Source organism: Lates calcarifer, linkage group LG1 (assembly GCF_001640805.2).
Source record: "Lates calcarifer isolate ASB-BC8 linkage group LG1, TLL_Latcal_v3, whole genome shotgun sequence".
NCBI lineage: Eukaryota > Metazoa > Chordata > Actinopteri > Centropomidae > Lates > Lates calcarifer.
This window is the reverse complement of record NC_066833.1, coordinates 25,646,189-25,665,977: the sequence shown is the minus strand read 5'-3', so window position 1 is coordinate 25,665,977 and position 19,789 is coordinate 25,646,189. Positions and strand designations below refer to the sequence as shown.

The 19,789-nt window shown below is 38.0% G+C and overlaps 1 protein-coding gene across 1 annotated transcript in view; it reads right to left on the bottom strand.

Moving 5' to 3' along the window:
• Window positions 1-19,789, bottom strand: part of LOC108884619 (inactive dipeptidyl peptidase 10-like) — a 97,820-nt gene that overhangs the window by 25,167 nt on the left and 52,864 nt on the right. The window contains 4 exon segments of the mRNA XM_018678619.2: window positions 10,276-10,350; window positions 10,670-10,764; window positions 15,205-15,300; window positions 16,244-16,355. Coding sequence (XP_018534135.1) covers window positions 10,276-10,350; window positions 10,670-10,764; window positions 15,205-15,300; window positions 16,244-16,355 — 378 coding nt within the window.

Here is a 19,789-nt window from a genome sequence, read left to right as displayed (position 1 = left end):
CTAAACCCAACCTGTCGAGGCAGATGGCCGCCCACTCTGAGTCTGGTTCTGCTCGAGGTTTCTGCCCGTTGAAAAGAAGTTTTTCCTTGCCACTGTCGCCTAGTGCTTGCTCATAGTGGGAATTGTTGGGTCTCTCACGCAATGAGTACAGTCTACATGCTCTATACGAAAAGTGCCTTTAGATAACCTTGATCATGCCATATAAATACTTGACCTGACTAAGCCTTACTCACCATCACCGCCTCCGCTCAAATGCACAACATAGTCAAAGGAGCGTGATTTCCTACACAATAACAAAGAATACCAGTGTGGAGATGTTCTGTTTCCTTCCGTTAGCAGATGCTATATTGGCCTTTTTTCACTGATTCAGTCTTTAGGTTGAGCTAGGCTAATTAAATTTCAGACCTATCTTCCTAACTTACTGAATGCATAAAAGATTGTTATTATGAGACAGCAAATGAGCATGTTTCCTAAAATGTCTGAATGTTCATTTGACTTCTATTTACCCCTGAACAGCATGACTGCATATTTATATCCTTGTTTTTTTTCTTCATGTAAAAATCAGCTGTTACAGACACCCAAATCGTGCCTGAATCAGCTTTTAGGTGTATAACTGTGGTTATGTTATTTGTCAATTTCTATCCAATGTACAATCCAATTTGAGCTTTCAATAATTTGTGCAACAAAATGTCCAGAGAATATCCACTCACAAAGCTTTTATTTTAGGATTCATTGAGATAATGGTTCAACAACTGCGTGCCTCTGCATGTGAGTGTTACAGTAAGCTCACCTTGGAGCAATATGATAAATACTGTAAAGCCATTTCATTCTCCTCAGCAAAAGATCAGTTGTGCTGATCTACTCTGCAACTAGCCTTCACTCCTAATTTGGACAACTCCCTTCACTATACAAAAGAGAATTCTCCAGGAAGGAAAATGCAATTGTATTGTAACTTTACTGCTCTTGTTCTCTTCTTCCTTCAAAAACAACATCAACATCGTTCAGCAGACGCCCCTCCTAGCTGACAGCTATGTGATGACTCCTTGATAAGGCTGTCAGCAGTTGGTGACACTTGGGAGGGGAGGATGTTTGGTGATGTGGGGAGAGTAACAGACTGTTATAGATGGGAATGATGTGTTTGTTGTACATGGCATTGCTGTCAGCAGATTGAGGTTACATGGCATTCGTAAATAATTCCTTGTTGTTTCTTTGTTTTATAGAGCTTAGAATATTGCATATATAATATAATAATTGTAGCATACTCACGACTACAACTGAGAAGATTTTTAAATTCTGATAATTGGTGTTCTTCTCACATCTGAGTCATCCTTATACTGTTACCATTGCCTTTCCGATATTGAGAAATGACTGTTGAGAGAAATACTGAGCATCTAGGATTGTGATTTAAATACAAGCTTGATGAATAAAGCAAAATGAATAAATGAATAAGTACTATCCACTGGCCAGAACAGCTTCAATGTGCCTTGACATTGACGCTACAAGTCTCTGGAACTCTACTGGAAGGATGGAACAACATACTTTCATAAACCATTCCCTCATTTGGTGTTTTGATGGCCATAGCATATTATTCACATGAATTTTCAAATTCATCAAACCATTCACTGACCCCTTGTGCACCGGGTAGGAGCGTTGTCAACCTGGAAGAGACCATTCCCATTACCCACTTGTTGAGAATATGGTGAGGGATGACTCATCTGACCATTTCACCTTTTCCCACATCTCTGTAAACCAGTGGCTGTGGTTTCTACACCACTGAACTCTCAAATGTGCATTCATCTTTGTAATTAGTTGTTATAAAAGGCAGGATAATATCCCTCTCTATGTAATTGTGGATGGACTGTTGACACAGTCTGATCATGACACAAAACCATCTGAAAAGTAATGGGAGGAAGCATCTTCGATTCAATGCCATAGATACAGAAATCAGGGATAAAGGAAAGGCTGTTGTCTTTTCAAAATGCAACATAATCTTGACAACAAAGTTGAAGTTACCTGTTAGTTTGTCCCTCGTAAAGCAGTGACTGAATGATGTAACAACATCAACTCTACAATGCAGTTTAGGATGAAGCAAAATGTGTTGCATTCAAATTCATTTAGAACAAATTATAAGGTACACAGCTCTTCCTACTGTGATAACTGAAACTGAGAAGAGTATTCGTCCAAAAATTCTATGATAAATTCTCAAATGATGGTTTACAAAATGAAAGCTAGAGCCTTAAACCACTCTGTAGGAGAAGTTTCATACCTATTACAATATTTGCTATAGTGCAGGCAATTTGGTAAAAGTAGTAATACACCACTATTAAAACACAAGTCATTAATCAACACTAGTCAGAGGACCTTATAGTTTCTTTACATAATGAGTTTATCACAGTGTGCTTTGCAGACTAACAGATAGAAGCTGTGACAAATCGTGATTGGTCTGTGAGTAGTTCTGAGATATATTGAGGCATTTTTAATTGGCCAAATAATGATTTAAAAGTAAGGAGTCTGGCTAAGAAGAATGTGGCTCATTTAATCTGTTTCTTTGATCTGTTTCCTGAATACTTTTGCAACTGATCTTTGGGTTAATTAGTGCTCTTTGCTTATTTTCACACCAGAATGTCATTAACATGCATTTTCTAATTATTAAAAAAGGATAGAAAGGAAGGATCTGTACAGCTGCAATAATCAACACCTCAGTAATTATCGAAGTGTTGTTAGAGTACTACTTGAAGTCATTTACAATGCGCTCAGAAGGCTGCTGACCATAAGAAAACAGAATAAGATGTATGGAAACCTTTGACACAGCAGTATAGTACAGGAGAGAGCGAGCATGATTATGATAAATTCACAAGACAACAGGAGACAGTGGTGCAGGGCCATGCCATTACTCTCCATAGATTATGGCTGTCACTTTGATGATGAACACATCTGCCATGTCCAACTCAGGAGGAGATAGCACCTTTAAAACTCTGCTGTCTCAATCCCATCAAGCACACAGAGCTCATTATCAAGCCTGCTTAGTTTGCAGACGCCAAGATGTTCTAGTGGCCATCAAATTATAGAATGGAACAGGGAGGAAGTCACAGTGTGATTTTCAACAAGCAATTTCACTGCTATTGGACTCAGGGACTGCAATTGGCTTCTGGTGTGATAAATGAACAGTGTTGCATTTGCTGTTCCTGTTCAAACAACTTACATAAAAATCTCATGCAGTCTCTTCAGCATATCAAAGTCACAGCTGCCAGTCTCTTTTCTTACAGATACCAGGGGGAACTGTGAAGCAAAGTGCTTGTGGTGTGCAGGTGCAAATTGTGGCTACAACCGAACTTAATTTTAATCAAAAATTGTTCCTTTTCTTCTTTTGTTAATTGTATTGTGTAGTTGCATTTAGCGGTATGCACTCAACATGGAACTGAAGCAAGGAGCTGAGGTCAGAGCTCACGTAACTGAGGGAACAAAAATCAGAAAATTTCCATCTTAACTGTTTTCTTTGTTTTCCACTATTCAAAATATGTTCAGTGTGGGGTCAGTTTTCCTCTTGTGGCATCTTTGAGGGAGGCTGACTATGGTCCCATGGACCTTAAACTCTCTGATAATATATATGATATATGAGCAACTGTGGTGTGAAAGCATTGTTACTCATGTACATGCAGGGTGGCCCCTGATTAGCATTTGACAAAAAAACAAAAACAAAAACAAAAAACAACAACTAGAAACTTGTAAATGTTGCATTCACAGTCAACTTGAGGGCTCATTTTATATTCCTGCTGAGCAGAACAATATATGTAGAATTTCAGCTGGTTTTTTTTTTCTAATCACAACAACCGAAACACTTTGTGATCTTTTAAAGTGCCTCTTTCACTTACAGATGGTGGCTAACAAATGCCCTCTCTATGCTGCAATGTTAATGAGTTTTCCAGGATTGTGTGCAGAGCCTGTTCTATCTTTAGATCCACACCTTAGAGGACACAGTCCCTTATCTCTGCTGCATGGCTGGATCACATATCGATGAGATTAACACAAAGGACAGAAAGAGCTACTGATAGGCTTGATATAGGATTTTTTAGAATAGTGAATATTTTGTATAATATGTTCAACTACAGCTGCAGTGCTGGAATGAGCAGTCTTAAGATAATAATTTGCAAGTGCTTTTTTTCACTGATTTGTAGATAGCTATGAACCATGAAAATCACAAGACAACAAGCAGCATCTCATTGCAAGGTTATCTATGTGGCCCTGTTTGCATTTCAAACAATGTCATTGAGAATCTCTCTTTGTGTCAATAAATTATTCAAGCTCTGTAGGAAGAACATGGATGGAGATGTAACACTTTACAATAACCCACACAGAAGTAAAAGTAGTTAGTAAGGAGTGAGTGAGGAACAAATCAGGGACAAATCAAGGACAAATCAAGAATGACCTGAAATAAATGAATCGATAATGAGTACTTCCTGAATAATTTTGAATCAAGGACTATATAGTAGAAATCATGGTGAGTCATTAGAGAACAGACTGGGAGCTACTATAGTAATGAGTCATTAGGTAATGATTAGTTCATAAGTATCTGTAAATCAGAATAAAAACCACTTTCTTCTTAAGTTGTTCCTGATTAACTCTGAACCAGCCACTTAGTGGCACAAAGTAGTAACAACTCATTCCTTGCTAATTACTTAGCCCACCAGAGTTGAGCTCTGACATGGTACCATTCAGCTGTCAGGAGGCGGAACTCATCACACAGCAGCAGGCTCAGTATGTGTGCTCCCAATTGAGAGAAGCACTGCACACAGTTTATACACCTGGAACAACAGCCATAGCTTCATCAGTTATTTCAATCTTCTGTGTGGCAATGTGATCATGATACTACCACCCATGGCAGCGCACCAGTGGCAAGCATAGCGGGATCTTTTGTGTCAACAATAATGAACATGTGATTAAGACTGTGGAATATCATGGATAAGAGACACAATGCTGACCAGTGGTTTCACATGGGAAACAGCTGTCCTACCCCAACCTCTTTCTAATGTGAACTTCATCACTCTCCATACTATGTAACCTGGCTTCCTCCTTTACCTTTAATAATAAAAATAACCATGGGGTTGCAATAATCTGCTGCCATTGACCCATGGGCTCGTTATTTACAGGGCAGTCTTAAATGCAATAATACTTGCATTAGGACCATTACTGCAAGCATTTAACTTGTCTAATCATTTAAGTAAATAAAAAATAAGACAACAGCTGATGGCCCTTATAATGAAAACACAATTTAATGTATTAAACCTATAAGTTACTGTTGATATTATAGGTGCCTCAGTGCAAAGAAGTCAGTTTTTGCACATGAACAGGAATTGTTTGGTGAACCATAAATTCAATTGGAAAAAACCAATAAATGAATAAATGAAATAAAATCAAAATATTTCACCTAATGGTATCTGGCCTTTTCGATAGTTAGTTGCAATATCTGTTAATGAAACACCTGCACATTGTCTTCACTTGCTCTGTAAGAACATATAACATATGACTGACTATTACTGAGTTTTTATCCAAATACCATCTAATTTACCCAGACTGGAAAAATGCACAACTCGTTTTGGGAAAACATCCACAAACTTGAATCAGATGTGTTTGCCACCAGGTTGAATATTCACATTCAATACCTGCCCCATGAAAATGAGTTCATCAGTTACAATAAGGCCAATGGGCAAAATAATAAATAATTTAGGGCCTGATAGAAAACTATAATTAAATACCAAGTGTAGATGACAGCACAATCCCTGCATATACATCCATGATCTTAAATTTTGAATCTGAGACAATTTATAATTCTATGACATGACAATTTCTGAATTTGTGGAAGAACAACTTGTGAAACACTGTGCAACTGGTCTGCTAGAGTATAAACAAAATGTTCAATGAAGACTGTTCATCATACATTTCATAGATAATATTTCACAGCAATAATCACTATGAAACACATCAATAAATCTTGATCTACCACTGCAGTATTTTTAGGTATGATAGCAGTGTGGCCCTGGGGTTGGAGCTATTGGTCTGTCAGTTGGGGACTTAATGCTTCAGTATACATTATACAAGTGGCATTATTACTGGTTTGTAATGTACATTTCAAATCTTATAATAATCAACATATGATTTGTTGCAGCCATTTGAATTGTATCTGCCTGTAGAGAAAACATACAAAGTAGAAAACGATTCCATTAGCAGAGTCTGCTCACAACAATGGAAAAGCTGAAATGGAGAAAATGTAAAGTGCTGTGGATCAGCAGTTGTGCAAAAGCTTATACAGAGCTGATTGTTCTGATAATCGTGACCGAGTGCATCTCCTCAACACACACAAACACTCCTTTATTCCATCCTCAGCACTCTGTAAACACCATGTGTGAAGCACACCTGGAGTGGCTGGGCAACAACACAAAGCTCTGTGTTTTGTAATATTGCCATTTTAGAACAAGACATGCTGGGACTGGGGGCTCAGAGTGTCGATCCTCAACTAGGCCACCATTAGCAGTAGCATAGCAACCTTGTTTTGAGTGCTGCGAATGTGTAAAAAAATAAATAAAAGTAATCCAAATCTGTATAGCATACTGTAAGTCAATGATTTGGAGATGTGGAAATCTATCCAGGAATTGAAGCTTTATGTTATCATCATTATTATTACTTCTGCCAAATTACTGCTATTAAAGGAATAATCTGTGACAAGAAAATTTGTCCTTTGTGCCGAGGAGGCTGGGGTATCAGCATGATCTCTGTGTGTCAAACATACTGTGCAATTAAGTGTAACTGCTAATGCATAAACACATTAGTCCAGCACCACCCTATGGTGCTGCTGTCAGTATTATGGACCATGTGGATTACATTTTTCATTTCATTTCATTGTGTTGCCCATTGAGAAATAGGACAACATCAACATACAAGAAATAGCCAAATGTTATTTTTCAAACTGGGAGGGTTTAAAGCTCTATGTACGTTTTTGCTATCACTACATAGCCAACATTAGCATTAACAGTTGTTTATTTAGCAGTCTAGAGGAAATGTTGCAAGTTCAGCATCAGACTTCATTCCTATACTCACCAAGAGCTGTCTTCAGTTAGGGAAAGCAACACCAATGTTTTCTTATACATCTATCACACTCCCCCTACTGAAGTTAGCATGCTAACCAGCTAGACCTGGTCTGGCCCAACCAATCCATCTCATGACTTTTTTGATAATGACTCACTATAGCATTAAGACTGCCTTGAAGAAGTAGTGCTGCTCAAACAGTGTGTCATAGCTTCTTGTATTGTTAATGCAATGATGAAGCTCTTGGCGAGTGACCGTCACCACCACCCACAAGACACCACAATCTGCGGCAGAGAAATCTTGCATATAGCCCCTTTAAAATTGTCTCTGTCCATTTAATTTGTAAAGTTTATTTGTTTTGTGAAGATTGTCTCCAATGTTTAAGAGTTTATAATTGATAGTGATAGTGGACACACAGGCAAGGGTGGCTGCTGTAGCACCTTTTCAGGAGCATATTAAGTGGAAGTAAGTTGGCAGTACAATACTTTTACTCAGACCTGGGTAAAAGTATTCCTTCTTGCAAAAAGCCTATACTATGATATTTATGATTGGTTAGATTAATCTGCATGATTTAATAAGTAAAAACTGCACTGAACCGATGGTATTGTGTTCATCTGCCATTCTTCTACTGACTGAACCCAAGAATGACATTTACCTTTTCTTTCACTGTGAATCATTCAGTACTCTCCAAGGACTTAGAAATTCTTGAGGATTGGCTCTTAACAAGTAGTTTCACTTATTAGGAGATGTTTGCAATTATTTGGTTTCCCTTTTTCCAGTGATTTCACTCTTAGTTTTGGCAATCAAACACAATTTTGTGCACATATGGACACTCTTTTCAAGCACATACCTTCTAAAATCAAATACCAGCACACTGTTTCCCAGGAATTGCTTTTGACTGTCATGGTGTGCTTCATTGAAAACATCATTTGGAACAGATGTATGTGTTTTAGTTTAAGAAAGCTATTTGTTGATGAAATGAAAGCAAGCCAAAGAAACACAGCTTTGAATAGCTTGCTTTCTATAAAATTCAATAACAAAATGTTGTGCTTTGTAGTTCCAATATTTGTTTAAAACACTGCATGGTGCCTCAGTGGTTGCAATAGTAGCCTATTTTTTGGAGAGTTTTAAGATGACAACCTCTCAACCAACAGAAGGCACAAAACTCTTAATTAAGTTTCTCACCTACAACTCACAAATCAGGCTCCTGTCAGTAATAGATGAATAGGACAGTGTATCTATGAGCTGAAATAATATAGGGTGGAAAGGCACTGATCAAATAAACACCCCTTTTATGATGACAAGCATAACTGAGATGTAGATTTTTGTCTCCCTCTGGCCTTCAGCAATTTTTTTGCTCATATTTGATGATTTGTTTGGCATGGCCAGAAAAGTGAGAGTTAAGTTTCATATAATACCCTACCTGACCTGCTTAGGATGAGTATAATTTGACTCAGGTCTCGATCACTCAGTGAGTGGACCTGTCGAAATCACAATTTGGACCAATCTGGACCAATAGTACAGTGTATTCCTTGCTGTGAGCATGTGCCTGAATTTGTTGAATTTGAATTGTAGTTTCCTGTACACCTGTCAAAACTGACTTATGAAGACTAATAATTCAGTTCAGTTTTATTTATATAGTGCCGAATCACAACAAAAGTCACCTCAAGGCACTTTTCATGTAGAGCAGGTCTAGACCATACTCTTTAAAATAGGTATTTACAGAGAGAGAGCCAACAGATCCCACCATGAGCAAGCACTATGCGACAGTGGCGAAGAAAAACTTCCTTTTAAGAGGCAGCAGAACCAGACTCAACCAGTTCGGTTGAGAAGGAGGGGTGGGGGGATGGGGGGGTTATAATAGTAGCTGTAGCTGTCTAGTAGCTAGAAAGAAAAAAAGGATGGTTAAACATATACATGGCCATGAAACTAGGTTCTTCCAGCCAAAACCTACAGAATATATGTTACTGTAATTGCTTACCTTAATTATGGAAACAAGGTTTCCTATTCCTGAATTTTAAGTTATCAGGCTGGCGCAGAAGGCCAGCAATAACACTATTACATAAGTGCATGTAAACATGTTGTTATTCACAGTGGTTATGAAGAAAATGAATTCGAAATGCAAAACAATCAGGGAAAGTAAAAATAAACCTTCTTCATCAGGACATTCCCTGATAAAAGAAGGGAAATGTGTTCTTAATAACACTATGGGCCCATCATCACAGACTACTGGATACTGTATAGTAACTGATTATGTATCTTTCACCTTTGATACACAGGTTCAACATAAAGGTTTGTGAAGACACCACATGTAAGTTTTGCCTGGCAAGCATGTCTAAAAATAGCAAGGGTAAATAGACATTATGAAAATAATATGAATGCTTTCTTTGAACAATAACCTGGCCACTAATGAAAACACTGATTAAATAGCCAGTGATGTGATATTCTATTTTCTAATTTTCAGAAAATTCCACAAAAAGTCCAAAACCAACAATGAATATATCCTGCTGTCAAATATTGTATGTGTATCCAAATCCTGATATGGAGCCACACTGTTGCACTGGGTGACATGTTGCTTAATAGCAGCTCTAAATGTTTCTTAGGGTCCCTAACAGAAGCAGTGTTTACTTCTTTGTGCTGTTTTTTTAAAAATGAAATTTACTAAAATACATCATGAGCAATATAAAGGTAGAACATTTTATTGTTTTTATTTAGCAGTTCATTGATTGTACCTCCCTTGCCCACCATAAAAGGTGAGGGAAATACACATATATAACAAAACAGGAAAGGCCATAGTGAAACTAGGGGCCCTAAGCGGTCATTAAAGCTTTGATGTTGACAACTCAAAGCATAAAACAAACAAACAAACAAATAAAACATGCAGAGTTCCATAAGATTTTTGCATTTGCTGAAATGGAGGAACACCTGATCTAAAACGAAAAAGACTTTCTGTGTGTATTTCCCTTCAAAATAACCACTGGGCTTCACCCATGTTAGAATGACTAAAAATAAGTGGACTTATAAATAAGTGGACTGGAAACAGCTATTTGTGCACGCCCAACACACTAACTCAGAACTGAAAGTTACTTCCATCTTGGACACCATGTTGTTTTAGTTCATAAACTGTCAACCTCCATATTAAAAGCCAACACCTGTTTCACAACATGTACAATCAGATTATTAAGAGCGTCTCACCTGCTTGACATCGTATGCTAGAAGAACAAAGTTCATATCTGGAGAAACTGCAAACTTTGAGGCCTTAAAAGTTGCCTGTAGAAAGAAATGAAATGAATGAGATTTTTTTTTTTTTTTTTTTTACAACAAGCCAGTTTTTTTGTTCAACTTTCTAAAACCATGAATATGTCACAGATAAACACACATAACCATCTATGTCTTGAAGTAAGACTGAAAGCATTCTGACAACCAGAGATCAGTGTAAAAACTTACAGTGACACTTGAGTTGACCCTAATGGGGTCAGAATACTTACCGAGGGCAAACAAAATTCCTACAAGTTATTGCTGTAATAATATTATTCTTATTCACAATTTTAAAAAAACATGAGAAAGTTCAATTCATTGGTCTACTTACAAATGTTGTGTTTTTCAGCAGCAGTTCCGTTTCATTGTTGTGTATGGAGATTTTCAAAACATCTCCATCCCAGCTCCGAAAGATGATTTCTTCCCCTGGGACAGAAACAGGCACACTATTGTAAGTATTGCAGTTGTATTAAAATATGTACTTTTAACAATTTCTAAAAATAAAATTAATTCCTAAAAATATTATTTAAAGGGGTTAAATCATTAAACCAGTTAACTTTGTGATTTGTGGCTGTGAATGAAGAAACATTTTATTAGATATAGAGAGCAATTTAAATGTAAAACTCCATCATTAGATGATTATTTCTTAACCACCAGTGTGGACTGGGCAAATGAACTGAATCTGTTTTTTAGCAGATTTGATACCGTGACCCCGGCTCACCCCCCCACAGTCTCTTCTACTGCCTGCCTGCAGTCAGCACCTACTCTACTCTCTATCCCTCCCCCTTCTTTCAGCCTCTCATCCTCCTGTGATGGCCCCTCTCACACCTCCTTGCCCAGCTCCCAGACTGACTACACTAACCATCACAACATGCCCCACCTGCCACCTCCACACTGTGCATCACAACTGATCATGTTAGGAGACAGCTGAAGGGACTCCATTGTGGCAAGTCTGCAAGCCTGGATAGTGTGAGCCCCGAGGTCCTCAAAGCCAGCTAGAGTGGAGTGCTTCAACATGTTTTCAGCATGAGCCTGAGTCTTTAGAAGGTCCCTGTGCTGTGGAAGATGTCATGCCTCATTCCTGTGCTGAGGACGCTGCGTCCCAGTGGCTCCAAGGACTACAGACCTGTAGCACTGACGTCACACATCATGAAGACCCTGGAGAGGCTCATCCTGGATCAGCTCTGGCCCATGGTCAAACTACTATTGGACCCCCTCCTGACTTCTCCAGTTTGTTCAACACCATCAGGTCAGCTCTACTGGGTGAGAAACTGACAGCGATGCAGGTGGATGCTCCCTTGTGTCCTGGATTGTTGATTACCTGACTGGCTGACCACAGTGAGTGTGTCTGCAGCACTGTAGTGATCAGCAACACTGGGGCTCTGCAGGGGACTGTCGTCTCTCCCTTCCTCTTCACCCTGTTCACCATGCACTTCAGCTACTGCACAGAGACCTGCCACCCTCAGACTCTGCTGTAGTTGGAGATGGGGGGTCAGTGTTGACTTTGTGGAGGAGTACAAGTACTTAGGGGTGTACTTGGATAATAAACTGGACTGGGCCAAAAACACTGACACCCTCTACAGGAAGGGCCAGAGTTGTCTATATTTTCTGAGGCAGTTGAGGTCCTTCAACATGCCTGCCAGACGAGGATGTTTTAGTCTGTGGTGGCTAGTGACATCCTCTATGCAGTTGTGTGCTGGGGCAGCGGACTGAGGGTGAAGGACGCCAACAGACTCAACAAGCTAATCCGCAAGGCCAGCCACATGGTGGGAGGGGAGCTGGAGTCTCTGAGAGCAGCGTCAGAGAGGAGAATGTTGTCCAAGATAAGTACAATATTGGAAAACCCGTGCACACCCTCTTCATGACGTGCTGGTCAGCGACAGAAGTGCATTCAGTCAAAGACTTATTCCCCCACGATGCACCACGAAGTGCCATAAGAAACCATTTCTGCCTCTGAGAATCGATCGGGCAATTTTCCTCCAAACAGTTTTTCTCCACTGTAATACATTGTAAATGGCATGTAAATATTAACTATGTACATATTGTTTATTAGTGATGGTGTATATTAAAAAAAATCTACCTTGAAGCTGGGTGTTATATTATTATTTTATCATTATCCATTTTTAATTCTATTTTTTAATTTTCTATTTCTATATGTGAAATTACATTTTCTGGAAGACAGCAATGTTACCATGTCAACTTCAGCTACATGGATTTATGGTTATGTATGTTCAAAGTTTGTGTTATTTGCATAGCCAGTCAATTTGCAAATAACAGAAATGCCCCAGTCCAATAAAAAACACATGGATACACACAGGCAACTAAAATACTTGGCTAATGTTGGAAAAGAACATCGTACATTAACAGCAACAAAAGGAGCAACAATTGTCTCCAAAAGTCTCCACCATGAAAGCTGGTGCATTACACACCTGCCACAAATTTACTTTCCAAGGAGAGCACTACTTCCTTCATTGGCACTGAAAGTTTGGATGGAAACTGTGTGCTCCACAATTGTCCACTATGAACATTACTCCAAGGGATATTGGGTATCATTGGTTACTCTACAAGAAAACAATTGTTCAAGCTAGTCATGTGCGAACAGGATAAGTCAAATATTCTTGGGAGGGGGTTAAATAAATCCAACATTAAGTTGCCCTAGAGGAGACAAAGCAGTTGACAAGAGAGAAGAAACAACAAAAACAACTCACTTAGGAGGATCTGTCTAAGAAAAAAGATTAAGCTTCAACTTTTAACAGCAGAAACAATGACAGAAGTGCCTGCAATAACTCTAGACTAATCCCAAACGGACACTCCAGTCCAGAGAGGCCTGAATTCCATTAACGCATTTGACAGGTCTAAATCATTTCAAGGTCCCCATCTCATGTAAATGTCAACAAATAAGCTGTGAGGTATCAATCACCAGCAAGGGGCCTACAGACTAGTAAACACTCAAAACACTTTTAAGTATGATGGCAGGAAAATAGATATGAAAGACAGACAGATTTCACGTTTTCAACAACCCTTACCCACAGTAAAACAAGCCACAGTCTTCGTTCCATCTTTTATATGCTGTACATGTATCGAATCAATGGTTATATAAAAAGTTTAACAGCAGAAGTAATTGGAAATTGGGCTACTGTCCTGTTGAATTGACATCAGCTCAATCAGAAAATTCTCTGAGGATAAAGGTGACAATCTCAGCTGTGATTGAACGTGGGAGGGAATTGCTGTTTGGGGAGTGGCTATCTCAGAATTTGGTACAGGCAGTCACGGTCTCTAAACAATTAAATCAAATAATTTTGGTGATTTAAAGACTTTTCCACCATGGCGTTGACACTGTATTTATTTTGTGTATTTATATTATACAAATGCTAACATGCAAGATGGTGAACATGGTTAAGGTTAATCCTGCTAAACATCAACTTGTTCAAAGTGTCACTGTGAGCATGTTAGCAAGCTGATGTTAGCTGTTGTTTGATCTCTCAACTTCCCTTTATTAGAGAGAAAGCCTTTCCTTGTGTCTAAAGCAAACATATATTGTTCCCTTTTAAGAAGGAATGACTCACTGATGAAAATTTAACGTCAAATCAAGTAGCAGGACAAGTTGGGCTCTGCTGGATTTTAAAATTGTGGGTACAGACACATCTAGTTTCCAGTTCATGCATGAACAGACTCATCCACAGGCTCACTTTAAAGTCTTGGAATTGCTTTCTGATCCTTTAGATCTTAAAGAAATTATTAGGCTTTCATCAAAGGTCTGATCAAGTAAATTCTAAAAGAAACAACCTTAACTAACTTCAACTCGTCAGTATCCTTTTGATTCCTTTAAATCTGTTGATTATTCTCTGCTGTTAGTTGTAAAGTGTCAATTCTTCATTTGTTTGTTTTCAGGTTTTCAGGGTAAACTATATTCTGTCTTTGCCTTTAGAGCTTTTGATGTTCATGAAATCGTAGCTTTTGAAAGTGCAACAGATGGACTGTGTTTGTATGTTTAGACACCATTGCACTCATGAGGAACCTTTCAGAGGTAAAAACAAACTCATCCAATCTGTGTGATTTCACATGAATTCATCATTCTTGTCTAAATTTTCAGTGATCGTTTTAAATAAATATCTAAACAGACAGGATAACATAATGGGAAACAAATGGGGAAAAAAGTCTTTATGGGTGGGGGTAAATATATCACATTGAGCCTGAAGATAAATCCTACACTTGGGAGATGGTGTTTATGTTGTTTGTACTGTGGACTTTTTCTTATTTTTTCTTTAGTCTTCCTGCATCACTGCTAATCTGTATGTCATAGCCATTCATATTCTTCTGTTTATTTATTAACTCTAAAACAGTAATCATTCTTTGCAGCATCTATAGTGGATAGATTTTGAAAGGCAGGGTCGTTTGTTGCAAGACTTTCTAAGATTTCACAAATATCTCCAATTTTTGTTACCCTTTCACACAACTGATGAGATAATTTCTATATATGTGATATATGATATGTTCTACTGTAAAAGAAATACCAATTTGAAAAACAGAAGGCTTGTATATTTGTCTCATGGCTCAACTGGGACAGGAAAAAAAGAGATTGAAACAGAGAGAACAAACTTCAGTCACATATCTTTGAGGACATCTAAAGCCTTGATAACACTTGTTATAGTCGGTAGCAAAAAATAACATACCTTTCCCAGTAATTTTACCATACCACAACATCCCCACATCTGAACTGTACCACAGTTGTCATGTGCAGATACAAAATGGTAAAACTGTTATGACTGAATGTAATCTAAGGTTTTACAAAATTGTACAGCATAAACCCTGATCACTGCTTACTTAATTTATGAATTTTTGCATTTAGGTTTTTGACATACTTACCATTAATCCACTTTGCATCTGGGTCATGTATTTGGAAGTTTCTTTGAAAGAGGTCATCCAGTGTCAACTGCGAACCAAAGGGTTTGCCACCATCATCTAAAGGAAGAAAAAGATACATTCAATGTACCCACAACAACCAATCATCTGTCAAAGAACAAAAAATAATGTCAAATCTTAAAATAAATAAGAAAAGTCACAGGGTGAATCAAAACCATCTGCACATATACACACAAACACAGAGATGATATGGTAATATAAAGTACAAGTAGTCCAAATGTATTGTATTGATGAGATTATTGAGATTATTGTATTGATTGTTATCTTATACAGTCCCTTCACTTTTTATTACCTCCTCCTCATATTTTCTCTATACTGTGTACAGTATATTCAGTGCTGCACTGAATTACCAAAAGAGAGTTAGAGAGACTAACTGAAGAGATTGCAGTAGCCTACACATACAAATTGTGAAATATACAAGTTGAGAAACTACTAAAGTAGTTATTCAGTCCATGAACTATGAAGGTGTTGTTGGGTAACTATTGTACTGGTTGTGCTATCCATGTGTCATGTATCAAGATAATTATGCCCTCATGTCAGATTTTTCTTCTACAGTTTCAATACAGTGCTTTTAAAGTTTATTTGAGATTGCTATTGAGGTAAACATGCAGGTTTATTTTCGGGAGCAGAGCGCCCTTATGTTTAATTGAATTCTTTTTGCATTTTAAGATTTCAAGCTAGAGATAACAATGAATATAAAAAATGCTCTGTAACAACATAATGTGCCATCACATAAGATTGTGATGATTGTGATGAGTACAAACAATAAAAGTATTGCAAACTAGCCACTCAGCCAAAATATCCTTGGAGTCAGTATTTGAATATTTAAGCCCACATGCTGTATCTGAATCTGTCCAGGGTATTACACTGCCCTTTTTGCAATATGCAGCATTACTGAGAATGAATCTGATCACTGTGTGTTTCTGATTACCATATATGCTTCCGTTATTATTTTTGAGAGCAGATATATTGGGTATCTTACCCTTTGACAGGAGAACAATGGCTAATCCAATGAGTGAAAGCACCACCAAAATAACCAGCAGAGAGATGCCAATGCCCTTCCAGTTCCTGTCTGGTCCAATTGGTCCTATGTCCTACATAACGAGAGAAACACATCATGAAAAAAATGCTGAATTGTGTAAATAATACTCTAAAATAGCACCACATATGAAGAAAAACAAAGGAAATAAATAATCTTTTAAGTAAGAAATCTCTGATGGGGTAGAGAGCGGCTTCCCCAGTGTATCCAGCTGCTCAAGTGTCCTTGAGCAAGACAGAATACCCTACAATAAGCCTTTCATGCTCAAGAGGCTCTGCAGGGGTTGACTGAACCAGTGCAAAAATCTGAGGGCATAAAGAGGCCACAACTCTTTGTATCACATTTTCACAGCAGGGGATGAACATGCACTGACATATAAAAATGTACACCATCACTAACATAACAGCCTGACAGCTCAGTGCATCACTGAATAATGATCTGATGGACAAATCAGATCATTATGGTTTAGCGGGCAGCCATAATCATTTTGCCATGTGTTTTTGTCATATTGGAAAATTCCTCTCCTGCCAAGCTTCCTAAGACTGGGAGTCATCTTTCCATTCGGTATTTGGTATACTTTTATAATACCATCTATATATGTCATTTCTCCTTCACCTCTTGTACTCATGCAGCTACCTATTAGCTCACTCCCCCCTCCATCGTTCACTGTTGGCACTATGCTCTCACTGTGGTAGTTCCGGCCAGGTCCACCATAGACATGCTGGATCCCATCTGATCTGAACAAATTTATTTTGGTTTCATCTGACCAAAGAATGTGCTGCCAATATTCGTTAGGCCTCTTTTCCCTTTCTTTGGCAAAGAATGTTTTGTGTCTGATGGTTTTCTTCTTGGATGCCATCCATAGAGGTTGACTTCATCCGTCTCACTGTCTCATCAGTTACGAAAAGACCAATTTTCACACATAATCCTTTTGCCAAGACAGAAGCACCTACCCATCTGTTTTTCAATGCAAGGTCACTGAAATCAAGAATTGAGCGTTGCATATTTTTTTGAGGACAGCCACTGCACCAACTGTTATTGGTAATATGGTTCTTCCTATACCCCCTGACCACTGCTGCACTGCTATGTTCAATAGTTGACTGATGCTCCTGTATCCTCTTACATCCCTGTGAATTCTCACTATCTGGTTTCTTGTTCAGTTCCTTATCAAAGTTACATTAGACATAACCCAGGGCCAAAACTGAGGGAGCTGTGGTGTTCATTATTCTATAGCCTTGTTCATACAGTTAACCTGGAAATCACAGGTGCAATCACTTTTGTTGCTTTGAGTTTGTAATTTGGGACCTGTATTTTATTGTTTTTCCAATTATTTTGAAACAAGCCCACAGGATTAATAAGTCGCAGTTGTTCTTACTTTGCTAAATTGGATGAAAACCTCAAGATGTAAATGGGACAGAACAATTCTCTGAAGACCAGGCCCATTTCTGGTCCCATCTCAAAGTCTTTATCTTCCTTACATCAATTATGCAGTCTTATTTCATTTGCAGTGACAGAGCAGTTTTATAAATAAATCTCACTTACAGAGCCCCAAGCTACTAAAAAACTCATCTGTGTATTTATGGATCTATTTGCTCTCCAGGTCTTTTAATTGGGAGTATGATTCAAAGATAAATATCTTGGAGCATTGCCAACTCTACATCCCCTTGGTTCTATCCTGCAACTTTATCCCTATACCCAGTCCCTGCGGCTTCTGGTTATTAAAATTCTGGATCAGTTACAGAAAAGTAATTTTCCATAGTGAAGATTTCTCCTCCAGTCTAGAATCAACATTGGTTTGTTTGTGCTGTTTCTGTTTTGTGTAGCCTCATTAGCTAGAGCAACCCTCATTACATGTCAGGGATCATTATTTGCCATTGTGATTTGTCCATCAGATCATTATTCAGACTTCCAATGATGCACTGAGCTGTCAGTGCTGTAATGTTCCTGATGGTGTACATTTTTATATGTCAGTGAGTGTGTTCATCCCCTGTTGTGAAAATGTGATACAAAGAGTTGTCTGAATATGTCTGCTATGTGTCCAAAACCATTTCAGTGCCATTAAATAAATCCATTAAATATCTCTTAAATATAGCTGAGCTGATATCAACTATTTAACCAACGACAAACAGAATTCAATTCATATGAAACCAGTTTGTCTTGATTCAAGTCAGTTCAGCTGCCAGAAACTGAACTGCCAGGTAAATAAAACAAGAGAAACAAATCAATATGCAAAAATGCCCTTTGACCACAAATCACAAAATGTCACACACTGATTCAGCTCATTTCCACATCTTCATCTCATTCTTCACTCTGAAAAGTAAAGAATAAGTGAGTTTCTTTGGTCTCTATAACCTGGTTTGTTTTGCTCGGACCAAATACTAGGAAATGACCGTTCCGTTTCAGCATTGTTTCCAAGGTTGTCATCACAGAGGCTGCTGTAGTGACCATTAGGAACATTTTATCACTGCATAATAGATTTTATGAACACTTGAACAAACTGTCTGAGCCATTAGCACAGGATAAAGTTGCCACAGTGAGCATGTTTAGCTTTGTTTCCATATCCACTCACTTTTCTTTGCTTTTTAAAAGCACCTCACCAAAAGAACAGCAAAAAAGCAACATATTTTCCCATAACAACTACTCGTAACAAGTTTTCTAGGGAATTCAATCAAACGTGAAGGTCAACAACAATAAACACCCTCTCAAAGCACAGGGAAGAAACCACAGCTAACCAAACAAACACAGGCATTATTAGGGTTTTATTCAACATACCCTATCAGCAACTGGATAACCTTCCTAAAAGAAACAAAGTTCCCAAAGAGCAGTGGTCAAGGCTTCCACAGCTTTTTTTCTTAAAGGAAAACAAATGAATACAATTCCAAAACATATTTAAGAAACAAATGTATAACAAACAAATGATGTTGTAATTGCCTGTATTCAATGTTGAACAAAAACTTTTGACTGCTAACACATATTCTTTTCCAGCAGTCATCATCAGTTTTTAAATTAAGATCATCCTCCCATTTTCTACATGAGGTAACTTCTTAATGGCCAGTTAAACTACTCAGATTAGCATAAATATACCCCTTTAACTCTAATTTATCAGCTACCAAATCAGCCAGTGGTGATGAAGCTTTGGCAAAAGTTTAGTAAAGGAGATCTCTTCCCTTCTCATTCTGCCTTTTTACAATGTGAATTGATGATGGCTATATACTTCTCATTTATTTCTCTCTATCTCTTCCACTTTGATGAATCCTGACATCATATCTGACCAATGATTTGAACATGAGAGTTCAATGTTAATTCTGTATGAGCCTAAAAAGCTCTGATGAATCAACTGATTCTCTAATGGAGGGAAACAGCCATGACTAAGCATAACACCAATGCTATTTGAATTACTAAACCAATTAGAGATGTGGATAGTGGTTAAGAAGCTACCTTACATTGCCTTACATATATCATTTCATTCAGTACTACTGGTCAACAGTA